Here is a 14,460-nt window from a genome sequence, read left to right as displayed (position 1 = left end):
TGGGATCGAGTACACCGCTCTGATGCGGCGCGAAGATATCCAGTGGCGAGGATAACGCGCGATAATCGCGAGATCTTATTTATTTAGTCGCGACGATTCAATTTCCCGGCGGATCGACAAAAATCCGCGAAAATTCGCTGGTTCGCGCTGCAAAGTCAAACTTTCGCCTGCCTCGCTACGCCAAAGGGAAATTTGTAGCGCGTCAGCTATACGAGGGAACAGATCTGGAAAATTGCTCTTTCCCTCGACAGCAAGGGGAAACGCGCCACGAGAATTCGAATTAGCGCCACGGCTCCTCGTTATTTTCCCTCTAGTTTTACACGCATATCCAAGTTTTCAATATAACGACGGAAATCTCGTCTCGTCCTCGTATAATCTCGTTGCACCGTCTGCGAAGAAAGTGCTTTGTGCTACTTGGATCGGTAACTCCATTCGAGTGGCAAATGTTTAAAAGCGTGGAAAATGGTGGAAAATGGTGGAAAGTCGATGAATATTGTAACTACAGAAGTATCTTTCTGCGAACGCATCTCGTTAGAAATAAGCACACGCATCCAAACGCTTTTAAAGCTTTTCAACGATGTTGGCTGCTTCTGTCGATGCATCAACCGGGAACCGTGTAGAAATGCGACGATTCATTCGGCAGGATTTTTTCCTCGTGTCGGACGATTCGTCCGTCGATTGGTCCGCCGTAGGAACGATTCCAACTACAGGGACGGTACTGGCGATTCAACGAAATACACGGCTGGCATTCGCCAGTATTCCGATTACTTTCGTTCCAGCCTTTTCTACCCAGGGATTTTCAAGGATTTACAGTCGCTTTAGATCTCTTCGTCGTGGTCTCGCGATTTTCATTGCCGTCGTGTTTTCGCGAAAACGGAAAGGTTTACGCGTTCGCTGCCACCAGGTGATCCACCTTGCTAAATCTTGTAGAACGATGACATCCAAATCCTACCTTTTGCTTCCATTTTAAAACAGGGTCGAATAAAATTCAACTTTGTATTAAATTCTGTTCGTATTAAAATGTAAATTTGTTAGAATAGAAGACGCATACGTAGATCGCAGATTCTCCAAGGTTAGCAAATGTTAGGGCCGAATTATATGCTAACTGCGATAACTCACGGTCATGGTAATAAACGAATTCGTTGCTAATCGGGCGAAAGCTATTCTTTGGTCCGTCAATTCTCGTTTCTACGACGCAAAAAGACGATACTTTCGAATAATACGCACGGTGCTTTATCGAATATTATTTAAATAAATAACGATTCGAGGGACGTTGTTTTTAACTTTAAACTGAATAATCGTGTTTCTACGGAATCGTGGAATTTAAGCATTCCACGTTTAATCGGTCGAGCAAATCGTCTACGTACGGACGAAATGATATTAATAAACATGGTATAGTGGAAACGTGATTCGCTTAATAACGTTCCGAGTGGAGTAATTACTTTGCTGGTTAATGGTGTGCTGTTTGAAGTGACAGCGTTACAGCGAGTCGAATGTAATAACCGTGATACTAAATCTATGGGTGCACGCGCAAAATAGGCCGATTAATCCGTTAATAAACGCAACCAAATTACACTGTTTCACGCAGGATGCGATTAAAAAATGCAATTTTACACCAAGCGCAGATTGTTCGACCAGATTACCGGTTACCGGTTACGGGTTATACGTAATCGTAAAATTTGGCGTAATGTCTAACGTGTACCGTAGATGATCGATGTTCTCGTAGAATAAGCAACGCGATATTTCAATCGTTCCCTCTGATACGAAACAGAGATAGACACATTTTCCTTTCGTATTTCTCGAATCCTTCGAATCGACGAATCGCCCGACGAAGCTAATCCACGCGAGACGTCGAGAAAACAGAGTGCGGTATTCGTAAAGTAAATTAAAGAAAAAAAAAAAAAAAAGAAACACGGGAAGCGGAAGAATCGTCAGGAGAAGGAAGGGATCGACGAAGGAAGCATTCTTTCGAGAGAGTTTGAGGAGAAGCGTAACCGAACTAGCGTGTCGCGAGTATCGCGCGAGACATCGCGGTTCCGCGGCTGAAAGCTCGAAAAGTAGATCTGACAGCGACATAGAAGCGGGCATAGGCTCTCTCGCTGAAGCTATAAATCCAAGATTTTCGTTAAGCCCGAAGGAGACGCGTCAAGGCTGCTCGAAAGCATTCCGAAATACGAAACACCGGGGAGCAAATGTGTCCGTAAATTATGGATAGGATCTTGGAATCAGCTTGAGAAACGAAAGAAAGCGTCGGAAGGCGTCTTGGTCCTCGTCTTCACTCGCGATAAGTGCTTTTCCATTGTGCTGTATCGATCGCCCATCTCACACGGAAGTATATTTTCCGGTTTTCCGGGACTCGTTACAATTGCGTATCCCCCTGATTTAGATCTCTGGTTTTTGCAAAGTGTCAGCAGTGCAGGAACGTGAAATCGCAGACAAGGTTCGTGAAACGTTGGATAAAACAACGAAAACTACCGAGTATATATACGTATAATAGTACGAGTCAGGGATGAATTCTCTTTAACGAGTATGTTGGAAATATAGAATGACACTTTTCATTGACATCATCTCGTTCGAGAGAGAATAGTTTCTACCGATTTCTCCTAACGAGCGCATTTTTTCTTTATTTTTTTTCTTTTTTTTTTACTCGAATTTATCGAATTTCGTCGTTTTGTTGGGAAAAATCGGCGTATCAGCCTATCCTTGATTTAGATTTGAAGCGAGAAACACGTGGGATCGACTCACGCGGAGCGTAAAGATCTCATTAATAATAGCCCAACGGCGACGTGAAAAAAAAACTTGCACAAAACGTTTCGCTTCGTCGCAATTCTCCCTTCGTTCCTGCTTTTGTCAACGATAAAAGTTTCATGGAAGGGAGTAGGACGTAGCCAACGACGGCCTAACCCCGTTTACGAACTGCAGGCGATCGGATCATGCGCACAGAAACGCTTGCAATCGCTTCGAGTACGTACACGATTCCATTCAGACTCGCTTAACGAAACTCGAAAGCGAATCTTGCGACAGTTTCAAGTAATAACGTAAGATACGTAATAGTTTATTCTTCAGCCTGCTGGCTTCAATTTCCGCAAGAGTTTACTGGTCCGAAAGGACTCGAATTATCAGAATCTTGAGATCGTTTCGAAATTGAGACTCCAACCAGCCATCGCTGATCGAGAGTCGCTAATCGACAGAGAAAGAGAGAGAGAGAGAGAGAGAGAGAGAACAAACGGGAAATAATAGATTCAAGAGCAACCGTTTCCACCGGCGTTTGTTATTCAACGACGGCACGGCTCGATAAATTTTGCGCTGACCCAAAAAGGCCACGGGACAACGCGCTCGAACCTCGAACGGAATTTAAAGAGCGCTCCTCTTCGAGTCAAGCCACTTAGCCATAGACTTTTGCATCGATACCGAGCCGATCTTCCTTCTCTCTCTCTCTCTCTCTCTCTCTCTCTTTCTATATATATATATATATATATCATATATATAAGGTCACGAAGAGACTTGCAGCCGAGAGAGAATACCGTCGAGAGGCTTCGTGAAATTTCGGACGGCGTTTCAACGAAACTCGTTCGTGGATCTTGGAAAATCTGAGATGTAGATCACTTTTATTAGGGTAGAAGGATAAGAGGGATGGCTTTTCTAAGGGACGAGTTTCTAAAGAGATTATGATTTAGGAGTGGATGAGCGGTTTTGGGTATTGCAGGGCAAGCAAGGAGATCGTGATGTTCGTAGAGGGTGGAAAAGATGAAGTTTCAAATTTCCAGTGAAAACGTTTCATGTACACCGGCTACGAAAAGAGTATTTTTACATCGCTGCATTTATTATCGCGCGTTAAGTATATACTTGCGATGTTGGATACGTCGTTCGATTGGAAGCGTTTCCAAGTTGAAGACGATTCAAAGATGGATCGTTACTGAGCAAGCGAGACGATACGAACCAGAGAGGTAGATATCGGTCAGACGTTACGAAAGCCAGATCGAGAACAGTCGTTTAGAAAGCGTCGTATCAAACGAGATCGAATTATCGTTACTTTCGTCGAAAAATATATGCTAATTAACCGTTGCAATTTTTCTATGTGCTTTATTTGGGAATTTTTCGAAATTGAGAGCAAAGACGGGGTGCTGTTTCAGCGAGGATGGAAATTTGTCAAAGTTGCAGGATGCGTAGCACGTTGTTTCGCTGGGTTGTGAACATTTTTAGAAACTAGGACGCCACAGTATTTGTAGAAGATTGAGAATTTTTAGGAATTCGAAAGACAGGTGGACGTGATATTTTTACGGGTTGTCGTAAACTTGAAGAAAATCGAAATACGATATCGTTGCTGTAAAAGATTAACGATTTTTTGGACGCAGGCACGCGAGCATACTATTCTTCCCTATAAAGATCTACATTTCATAAAATTGTTTAATCTCTACAGTTTATAGCTTTTTATTAGTTCAATCTCTGTAACGTTGCTCTTTCATTTGTTTCAACTGGTCTTTCGATAGAATTTAACTCGTTTATTACGTACGCGTTGAACAGCAATTTACGGTATTGAAATTATTTAAATATTTGCGAGAGTACGTTTCATCGAAACAAACTTCTTCAAATTGTAGAGCTGCTAGCCGTGTTACCACACAAGTTTTTTTATCTAAAACTTGTTTAAACATCTCTGCTAACACCGCTGTTAAAATAACGAGTACGTTGTAGAAACGTATAACTCGGCCGTGGTTAGCAAAGTTGCTAAAAATAACGATGCGATGCGATTGACCAACTATACAATTTTCCATTCGCTTCGTATAAAATGAGGGAATTTACAGAGGGTGTATGAACGCGATGTTCGCGATAATTGATCGAATTAATTCGTTAAATCGTTTTTATATCTAATAATATTCGCAATAAACTTCTTAATTTGTTAAACTTGGCGATATTCGTAATAATTTCTAACAATTGTCCGAGATAGTGATCTGATAGTATTGGTAATAATCGTTAATTCCTTAAAATAAAGTCAAGTAGTAGAACAATGTGAAAACAAAATGACATATATCGAGAATTACATATTACAAGATAGAAGATTTTGCGGATCAGAAAGGGAAGAAGAAACGAATTACAGATTCCTTCTCCCGACAAAGTTCAGCGCCTCCTCCGCTGGCGAATAGTTGCTTTCCAGACTAGCCAGACGAATGACCTCCACCCCTAGATCGAATCGAGTTATTACGACGCACCACTTTCGTCCTGGCATGCCCATGAATGGCCGTGAATGCCTATGAATCGATGACGCGTGACCCTTTAAAAATTTCATCGACGGCAATTTCGTAGCCACGACGTAAAACAGTACTTTGGCTCGACGACTCCCCCCGGTATCGAAGCTCGAGAACCGCTGAGACGCTGAATTTTCGAGAGCGTCTCGAAAATCGAAAACCTGCGAAGAATACGTTCAATAGTCGTTCGATTATTATCTATGCGCATGCATTTAAGCATTTACCTGACCTTCCATTTGTATTTAGATCGCGAAATTTTTACGTATTCACGGGAAATTGATTTCTAGAAGCTTCTAGCGAGGTTTTACTATTTTAATTCTATTCTGAGACGTATAATTCGGCGGATCGATTTGTAACAGGAAGCTGAAAGTGGAAGCTCGATTATCGGAACGCCGATTGACGAAAAGTAGAATAATTATAAGATGAGAGCTCTTCCTGCAATTCGAAATCAATGGATATTCGATCGGATATCGTAAAACGCGTTATAAACTTTGAAAATGTTTCAAATGTTTCTCCGTTGAATCGTTAGTCGTCGAGTTGTGGTTCGATGGAACGAAACTTTGACTTTGAAAGATATCAACGTAACAGGATATAAAAAGGCAACTATCTAAATCGCGACATAAATGAAACCTTTCGGTCCTTTGCCCTTGAAATTTGTGGACATTTCATAACAGAAACGATAGATTGCACAGATACAGCGGATGGTAGCACACGACACAGCGGTTTTACCTCAATTTTTGTACACTATCCGAAAAAAACAGTTGTTTTCGAGAACGTTGATCGATTACCACGGTCGTAGAACAAAAAGCGTAATGCAGTTACATTAACCCATTCTGGCTGTGAACAAGCTTGGAAATGTAGAAAAAATTCGCACTCTGCGTTGCACTCGAAAAACAAAAACTTTATTCTAAAGCCGATATAACTTAGCTTAACTTGGTCTTTTTATCCCTCGATCGATATACGCATATTCAATTGTTAACAAATAAATTCGTGGTACGAACGAAGCGGGGAAGATTTCGTGATTCGAGATAAGACGAAAATCAAGGATACACGGACAGATGACAGGAAGTTATTATTATTGCGTCGAAAACGTAGAACACAATGTTTTCGCTTCGAGTCTGACTTTCGAGAAAGTTGAGTTTAAAAATTAGTCGAAGATCAGTAGGACCTCGACGAAGAACGCTGTCAATGGTCGGTTTTCATCCGATGGATAATTAAACAAACACAGGTATGGTCGATTTTCTCGTTTCGTCGAAGAAAAGTTGACGAGTTCGAAGAACGTGTTTGACATTGCCATATAGAGTAGAATATAAGAAGCAGACCAAAAGGCATCTGCCTTCGGCTGCTAGAATTGCAGGATCGATTCATAAACACCGTCCGACCCTCGTCCCTCCTCGTGGATGACGTGCTAACCTTCCCATTTCCAAGCTCCGACCGCTCCGTCTCATCTTCGACGCGATGGTAGTGGTGGTTTCGTTGCTAGAACGATTACGCTGAAGAACGGCGGGACGTAAATCTCTGAAAGAACGCTTGATAGAAACGTGAAAGCGTAAAGGTATTCCCGATTATACGATAATTGTTCGCCGTGAGAAACGAAGGATTTACGGTGCTTTCTATCGTATCGCATTTTTATCATAATGATAAATTATTTCTTTTAGAATCTGTATTTTATTCGTGAAATTCTCGTCAAACAGAGTTGATAAATGGACTGTCAAATTTTTCGGAATGTCAGCATTTACAGCGTTAATTTACTTCGTAAACCACCGTAAGCTATATCGATCGTGTGGTGTAAGCTTTTAGAAGCACGTCGAATTCGTTGAATTAACTTTTGCCCGCCATTTGTCTGCGATAAAGGAAACGCGGTTCCGGCAACATCTGCGTTCCTTTGAGCAACAAAATTTAAGAGATACTCTTTGTTTCTTTTTCTTTTTCTTTTTTCTCTTCCTTTCTCGTAAGTTACTCTACTTGGACGGAGCAAATGGACGTCGCGAAGCAGCGACGTGTCGTCCCGGTAATCGCTCGGTCCTCGCGATCCTTAATTACGAGATTTTCATTCTTTACTTGTTCCGTATCTCGACGGTGAAATCGTTTGGCAAAAGGACACAGACGTAAAATACTGCGTCGCGAGTAGACAGAGGAATAACGATCGTGATTGGAAATAATTTTTAATCGAAACCGCGGTTCGCTCTGTCTCTTATACGTGGATCGCTTAATTTTATTTCTCCGAGCAAACGTCATACTCCTATTTCTTGTTTAATTCAAGTTTCATCTCGTATTCGAGGCCCGACGAACGACGACCAACCACCTTTACGAATTCCTTTTTCCGTATGTACTCGATATATATAAATGACTATACATAAGTAGTACTAGTACATAAATGACTATAAAATATATTTTCTTCAAAAAAGAGAGAGAGAGAGAGAGAGAGAGAGATTGCAATTGAAATTTTGCCGATATAACAAAGACCGTTCGAACGCGTTCGTTAACCACCACTAGCTGCGTAGACTTTCGTGTCTCGGTGTACATAGCAGCACGTACACATATCGGAGAAGCAACGCGACGTTAATTCCGCGCGTCGACGAATCAAGCAACTCTTGCAAGATGCATAAATGTTCTCAGCTAGAGATAACTGGTACATTCGCGTCGACGTATCCAATTTCCGACGACTGCCGATCGACGAGAAAAAGAGGAAAGTGTCGTCGAGCGTCAGGAAACGATCGTCTCGGCCGAACGGTGCTTCGCCCATTACCGAGAAAAATCAAATCGGAAAATTTGATCGCTGCAGCTGCTACCGATATCTGTAAGGAGTAAGTAAGGCGGAAGTAAGCGGACGCCCAAGCAATTGTTCGTAGAATGCAAAAAAATATTTCTCATTTCGTAAATTTGACGTACCGTGCTAAGAGACGATTCGAATTAGTTGCTATGAGAATACGATGAAACGACGAAAGAACAGATGAAATACGCGTTTCAGCGGTAGAACAAGTGCTTTGTTAGTGGACTTTGTTGATGCAACTATCTTCGAAATTGACATATTGTGCACGGTCGAAGCCGGTTTGCACGCAGGATGAGCCGTTTCAATCTAGAAATGGATTTAATGTAGTGGCGACTGAACAGAACTGAAAATACGCGAGATTCGAAAGAGATCGAGAGCACGTTGGAATATCGATTAGAAGGTGGAGAGAAGGACGAGTGGAGAAGTGGACGGTGTTTCGCGTCACTCGATACCAAAGAGTCGAGTTTAATCTCGTCTCGTACGTACGAATAGCTGCGATGAAAAGTTTCATCCAATTACGAATTTCACGAATTTTATGAAAATCGAACACGCGTTACAAAGCGTTAAAGTTTACTTTGAAAACTAAAGATTTCGTTCAATTCGAAGAATTCATAACGTAGTTGGTAGGTAGAGGCCGAACAAATTTCAGATTCGAAGATATCAAACGGCGAAGTAAAGTTGTAAATAACGGCGAAGCGTATAACGAGATAAGACGAAAGACGAGAGGAAGGAAAGATCACGATCCAGTTGTTCCATCGAATGATTCGATTTAGCCGAAATTCCTCGAAAATTAGGATTTACAATTCTCATCGAATATCTTTTATACGATCGAAATCTTCGCCGTCTATACGGCGTACGTAGTTGAGAGCGGCGATGATCGCCTGGCCAATTATTACACACCGCTGGCTGGCAAAGTGCAAAGAAATGGTTGAACGGCGAACGATATAACATGTTTAAGATACTCGTAAACGGATAAAGACGCACCGTCTGGGTTTACCTTTGCAAACGTAGCGCGATTAAAGAATAAAAAGAGAGAATTAAACGATTATCTTGCTCTAACGATACCATCGTAATGTTACTCGTAGCGCCGCTGTAAACTATAATTTTGCGTGGCTGTTTGCCCTAGAGCGTTAAACGAACGAGAAAGAAAACACTTACCGATAGAGCATCCGCTCTTGACGATCAGCCTCCCGGTAAATCTTGTAATACATGGCGATCATGATGATTCCAGGCAGCCAGAAACTGACACTGGAGCTAATCACGGCATAGAGTTTGTTCACTTGGAACACGCACACGTCGGGGAAATTCCTTCTGAACTCGAGATGCTTTTCGGTGGTGTACCAGCCGGCGAAGATGGGCAGGAAGCTGATCACCGTCGGCGAGCACCAAACCACGCTCAGCATGGTGCTCAGTCGAAGATTCGTCATGATCAATGGATAGTCCAACGGTTGCACGATCGCGTAATATCGATCCACGCTGATGCAGCACAGATGAAGAATCGAAACGGTGCTGAAGAACACGTCCAGCGAGTTCCACACGTCGCACATGAAATAGCCGAACAGCCATCTTCCGGACAGTTCGACCGACGCGTTGAACGTCATGGCGAAAATGGCCACCAACATGTCGGCCAACGCCAACGAGACCACGAAGTAATTGGTAATTACGCGAAGCTTCCTGTGCCTCATTACCGACACGATCACCAATAGATTGCCGAACAGAGCGCACAGAATGATGAAACCCATTACCATGGCTTTTACCGTTAGAAGAATCGCGTGTTCCAATTCGTGGCCATTTTGCTGTTCGTAGGGATTCGTGGAACGATTCGATGGACCAGTATCGACCAGCACGTTCGACAGACTCGATAGATCGGTGTTGTTGTTCGAATCCTCTTCCATCGTCTCGTTTAGTTCCATCTTTCTCGCCGCAGCTCCTCCCTTTCGCTGCGTTTTCCAGCACTTTTTCCCTTCCCGTCCCGTTACCGTGATCCGCGCCGCTGCTCGACGTCCTCGTCCGCTACTTCGACGACCTGGTCGACGAGGTTACGCCGCAGGTTCCGTCGCAGATTCCGCCGGGCCATCGAAGGAGCAGGGAAATCCACTTTGCTTTAGCTGGCTAACGGATGATATCGAAAGGTTAGATATGGATGCGAGTTGCGTTGCACGTTTCACCGTTCCCAGCCAGCCATTTTCCTGGGATAACGCGAGTCGTAAGGACAGAGTCGGATTCATCGGTGAACGCCGTTGGTTCGAGCAACGATCGTCTTATACGTGCTCGGGACTGAACCGAGAGACTCTCGAGGCGATTCGTTGGACGAGTTGCAGGCGGCACGTTGCACGGTTGCATTTCCATTCTGTGACTCAGGCTGCTCGAACGAGGACGAGACGAGGCACGGCTCCGTGCGATTCTTCCACATCTTCGGAGTCTGAAATTGGAAAAGAGAATCGAAGCTGTGCGAAATCTTGCAGAAACTTTGTTTCGTCGTTGATACGAATCGGACGCATTCGAAATGGTGCATTAGAAGTGCAAACTACTTTTTCTACGCGTATTATTCAGCTTATAACGTGGACAAAATGTGCAAAGTCTTGGATTTATATCCTACGTATCCCGTATTTGTGCGCCCAAGAGTAAGATTTTTGCACGGTTCGTAATAATATTAACTTGACCCTTTCATCCAAGATGAATAAATATCATCATACGTAATTGCAATTATCGATATTTCCGTTTTTATAGATAGAATCGAGGATAGTTATAGTTTGCGTACGTAATAGATAGATGGAAGATAATCGGTAAATTTCATTCGGCTACTTTCAAAGAAACGATCGTATTTCGCGTCGATTCCTCTTATTCGCGATTGCACAATGTGAAAAATAACGAAAAATTATCGAACCGGTAAAACGTGCGTATCCGCTGGTTTTACAAAATTCGTACGTGCTTTCTCGTCGTAGAGAAAATTAAATTTCGAACGAAACGGGATTACGACGAGGGAATTGGCTGGAACAATACCTTGGCGAAATATAAATGACGAACGCTGATCGAAAGATGACCGATATATGCAGCGTAAAGCAAATATCGTTGGTCGCGGTTCGTTGAACGGTTCCTCCGAAATTACAATATAAAAATTGTTCATTTATTACAGACCGGTAATCTAATTATTTAGTCTAATTATTGTCTACGGCTATTAACGGTAGCTATACATATGTAGACACTGTCCAATCTTGTCAGTCGTTTTATTCTTCCGTGGCTGTTTGTTTCCTTGGATCGAAGTAATTGAAAAGCTAATTTACTACTTTAATTTAGCCACACGGTTGATTCGCGTCATAAAATACCGTCGTCCCTTTTCCTTCCATCCGAATTAAATCCCATTACGATTTAATTATCGCCAACTATATTTTCCTCAACGTCAGGTTCCAGCTTCTCATCGGTAATTGATCGATCGTTCGCTCGGTCGATTAAACTCGTTCGTTTTTCACTTTCCCTCTCGATACCTTATTTCAAATAAAACTACATTAAATCTATCCCGTCGGATATTTCAAAATCACGCGAATCTGCCGCACGATTTCAACGTCACTTTTGACCGGCGATCGACATCGAGTTTCCGAAAACGAAGCACAACCTGAGAACCAGCGTTCGCAACGGCGTGCCACTAATCTGGCGATATAATCACAGCGGGAAATTTATTCGTAAATTGCGTTTCGGCGTTCGATGCTATTAGCGAGAGCAATTACAGGCAAAGAATTATTAAATCGTCGTTACAGTTAACGGTACAGCTACCGTAGATTAACTTGATCGACCAACTCGCGGTCTAACTCGTTAAGCGCAACAGTGTAAGTAGCGCGTTAGTAACGGCACAGTGTAAACAACCTGGAACTAGATCTACTCTGGTCCTCTGCACTTGGCCAAGGGTGCGAAGCTGCGACCCCCTTCTACGTAGGATCACGATTTATGCACGATTATGCACGATTATGCACGATTATGCACGATTATGCACGATTACATGCACATCTCTACATATGCATACACGTTAAGCGTGTGGTAACCGATAAATCGATTTATTCGTATTGTTTGTTTGAGAAAAATTGCCAAAGATACTTTTATATTTTCCTAACTTTATCGCTGTAAAATTTCTACGCGTTTTTCAACGTACTTTTTAACAAGCACGACGGTTTATGCTCTGACGCGATACTATATTCCATCGTGCAAGTATCGAGTATTGGATTCACCTTTTAAACGCGTAATACATTCTTTCGGATAACCCTGTATTTAACGAAAGTTTACCGCTAATCACTGAAATCGTACGATCGATAAAATCATACGACGATAATAACGAGGTTATTCATCGAGGTAATTCATGCGACGATGATAAAACGACAGCTACGTCCAAGTGATGACTGGTAATCATCTTTCGAACATCTGGTACATCGACAAAATGTAGTCGTCTTGGAAAAATGTAGTCTCGGATCGGCTCGGTTTTATCAAATTTCGCTTCGTTACTGCAAGTATGCAGTAGCGAGGAAGCCCTACAATGCCGGGCGTATGCTGCGCTTGTACTACTGGCGTGAAACGTTGGTAAATCGAGCAGACTGAGACTAAGACGTGGAAACGTTCGTCCGTTGGTCTCGTAACGCTTTTACGAAACCTCTTACCCTTTCTTCCCTTTGTTCGCCTTGTTCGCATCGCCAAGAATATAGAAATTTCGAATCGTGCTTTTCCGACAATCTTGATTGGCTGCAATTTTCCGTCTCGTCTCGCCTCTGCTCGATTACTTTCGCTACGTACACCTTTTTACGAAGAGGAATGGAACCGCCAGGAGTTTGTACCGAAAATGGAGAAACGAGTACCGGAGATATGTGTGTGCGTGTGTATAGTGTAGATTTTCGCAAATTGAAATTTTCTTTAAACGCGTAAACATTCGCGATGTACTCGCATCGTTGACCTGCATACGAAACTATAGCGATTGTAAAGAATGAAACGATCGAATCGTCGATTTATGAGTATAATTTTAAAAGGAAGATAGTGCGGTTAAAAATGAGCGAACGATACTTTGGTATCGGATAGAGATAGGATAGAAAGAGTAATTGCGGACTTCCACCAGTATCCCCGTGAGCAATGAAACTATTCGATTCGACGGATGCTCGAGGGAATGCGATATTCAAGGTAAATCGGATAACGGATAGGTATGTAGAAAGGTAAACGGTTTACCTCGAGGTTCCACAGGTGCTGTGATTCCCGACGTGTATCGCACGTCATCGTATCCGACGGCAAGCTCTCGTTTCGACTCGCTCTTGCAACGTCCTTCTATTTCCGGTCAACGTTTCGTTAACGGATTCTTCGATCGCCCATATCGTTGGCAAAATATCGCGCAAACACTCGTCGAACTCGTTTCTGTCTCACTTTCGATCAACACGGCGGCAGTTCTCTACGAAACACTTTGTTCTATCGCACTTTCTAACACGATCGATCTTAATCTAGATTCCAATCGATTTGGTCTGACGTTTGTCGATTGCTAGAACGAACCACGATGCTTTTGTTCGTACGATATTTTTTAAAAAGCGTTCTTTCTCCCACATTCACCCCTTTTTTCTCTTCTGTTTCTCCTTCTTTCCTGTAATAAACTTTAAACGCCTGTTTTTAAAACATCTCCGTTTACATACTCTTTATTTGTCCGACTCACGTCGGACGAAAACAATTTACGATACAACTCGCTGACACAACGTAGCGGCGCTTGTGCGCTCGGGATTTAGCGAATCGCGCAACAACCGCGGCTAAACTCAGGCCACGTGTTTCGAATCCGCTCGGCACCCTTGTCACAGCTCGTTTCAACGAGTCATGGTAATTATCCGCCGCGGGTCCGACCAAAGATCGACCGGTCTACCGTCGAACGAGAATTTTTCATCGATAAGAATTCTCTGTCGCTGTCGCTGTCGCTGTCGCTGTCGCTGTCGCTGTCGCTGTCGAAAATTAGATCGGTCGGTCGAACCTGCCGATCGATAATAAAAGACAACCGTTTAGTCCTTTCGATCCGTTTGATTCGAGGAAGGAGAAGATTGGCAGGACACGTGACGCTAACGATCGGACGCGGTGCTCGTTGGACGCGATCGATTCGACAAACACGAGGTTGGAGGAGATGGCGGTTCGACGACGAGAGAATAGTTGGCGATACGCGAGGCCGTGGATTTTGTTTACACGACGAGATGGATCGGCGATGGCGGAACGCGACGAGGCCGTGTGTCCGTTCGAACGGCTTGCGAGGCCGTGATGAACTGTGGACGAACAGGTTTCCCGCTTTCCGCCAGTCTCCGCTAAGCTGGCGGCAGCACCGGGGGCGTCCGCACCTTGGCATCCCCTGCGCGGACGCCACCCCCTAGCCACACGGAACGCGACACGCTCGCGCCGGGTTTTCGGCTGGCACGATCGCTACGGGACGGCTTCTGGGACGCGAACCGA

The 14,460-nt window shown here is 43.5% G+C and overlaps 1 protein-coding gene across 1 annotated transcript in view; it reads right to left on the bottom strand.

Moving 5' to 3' along the window:
* Positions 1 to 14,276, bottom strand: part of LOC117161729 (octopamine receptor beta-1R) — a 58,049-nt gene extending 43,773 nt beyond the window's left edge. Inside the window, exons 1-2 of the mRNA XM_076623777.1 lie at positions 13,216 to 14,276; positions 9,175 to 10,438 (exon numbers count right to left, since the gene is read on the bottom strand). Coding sequence (XP_076479892.1) covers positions 9,175 to 9,929 — 755 coding nt within the window. The 5' untranslated portion in view covers positions 9,930 to 10,438; positions 13,216 to 14,276. The remainder of the gene's footprint in view (positions 1 to 9,174; positions 10,439 to 13,215) is intronic.
* Between the last annotated feature and the right edge of the window lie 184 nt (positions 14,277 to 14,460).

This window comes from Bombus vancouverensis, chromosome 13, assembly GCF_051014615.1.
Source record: "Bombus vancouverensis nearcticus chromosome 13, iyBomVanc1_principal, whole genome shotgun sequence".
In the NCBI taxonomy this organism is placed as follows: domain Eukaryota; kingdom Metazoa; phylum Arthropoda; class Insecta; order Hymenoptera; family Apidae; genus Bombus; species Bombus vancouverensis.
Note: the sequence above shows the minus strand (reverse complement) of the source record. Positions and strands in the feature narration are given on the sequence as shown.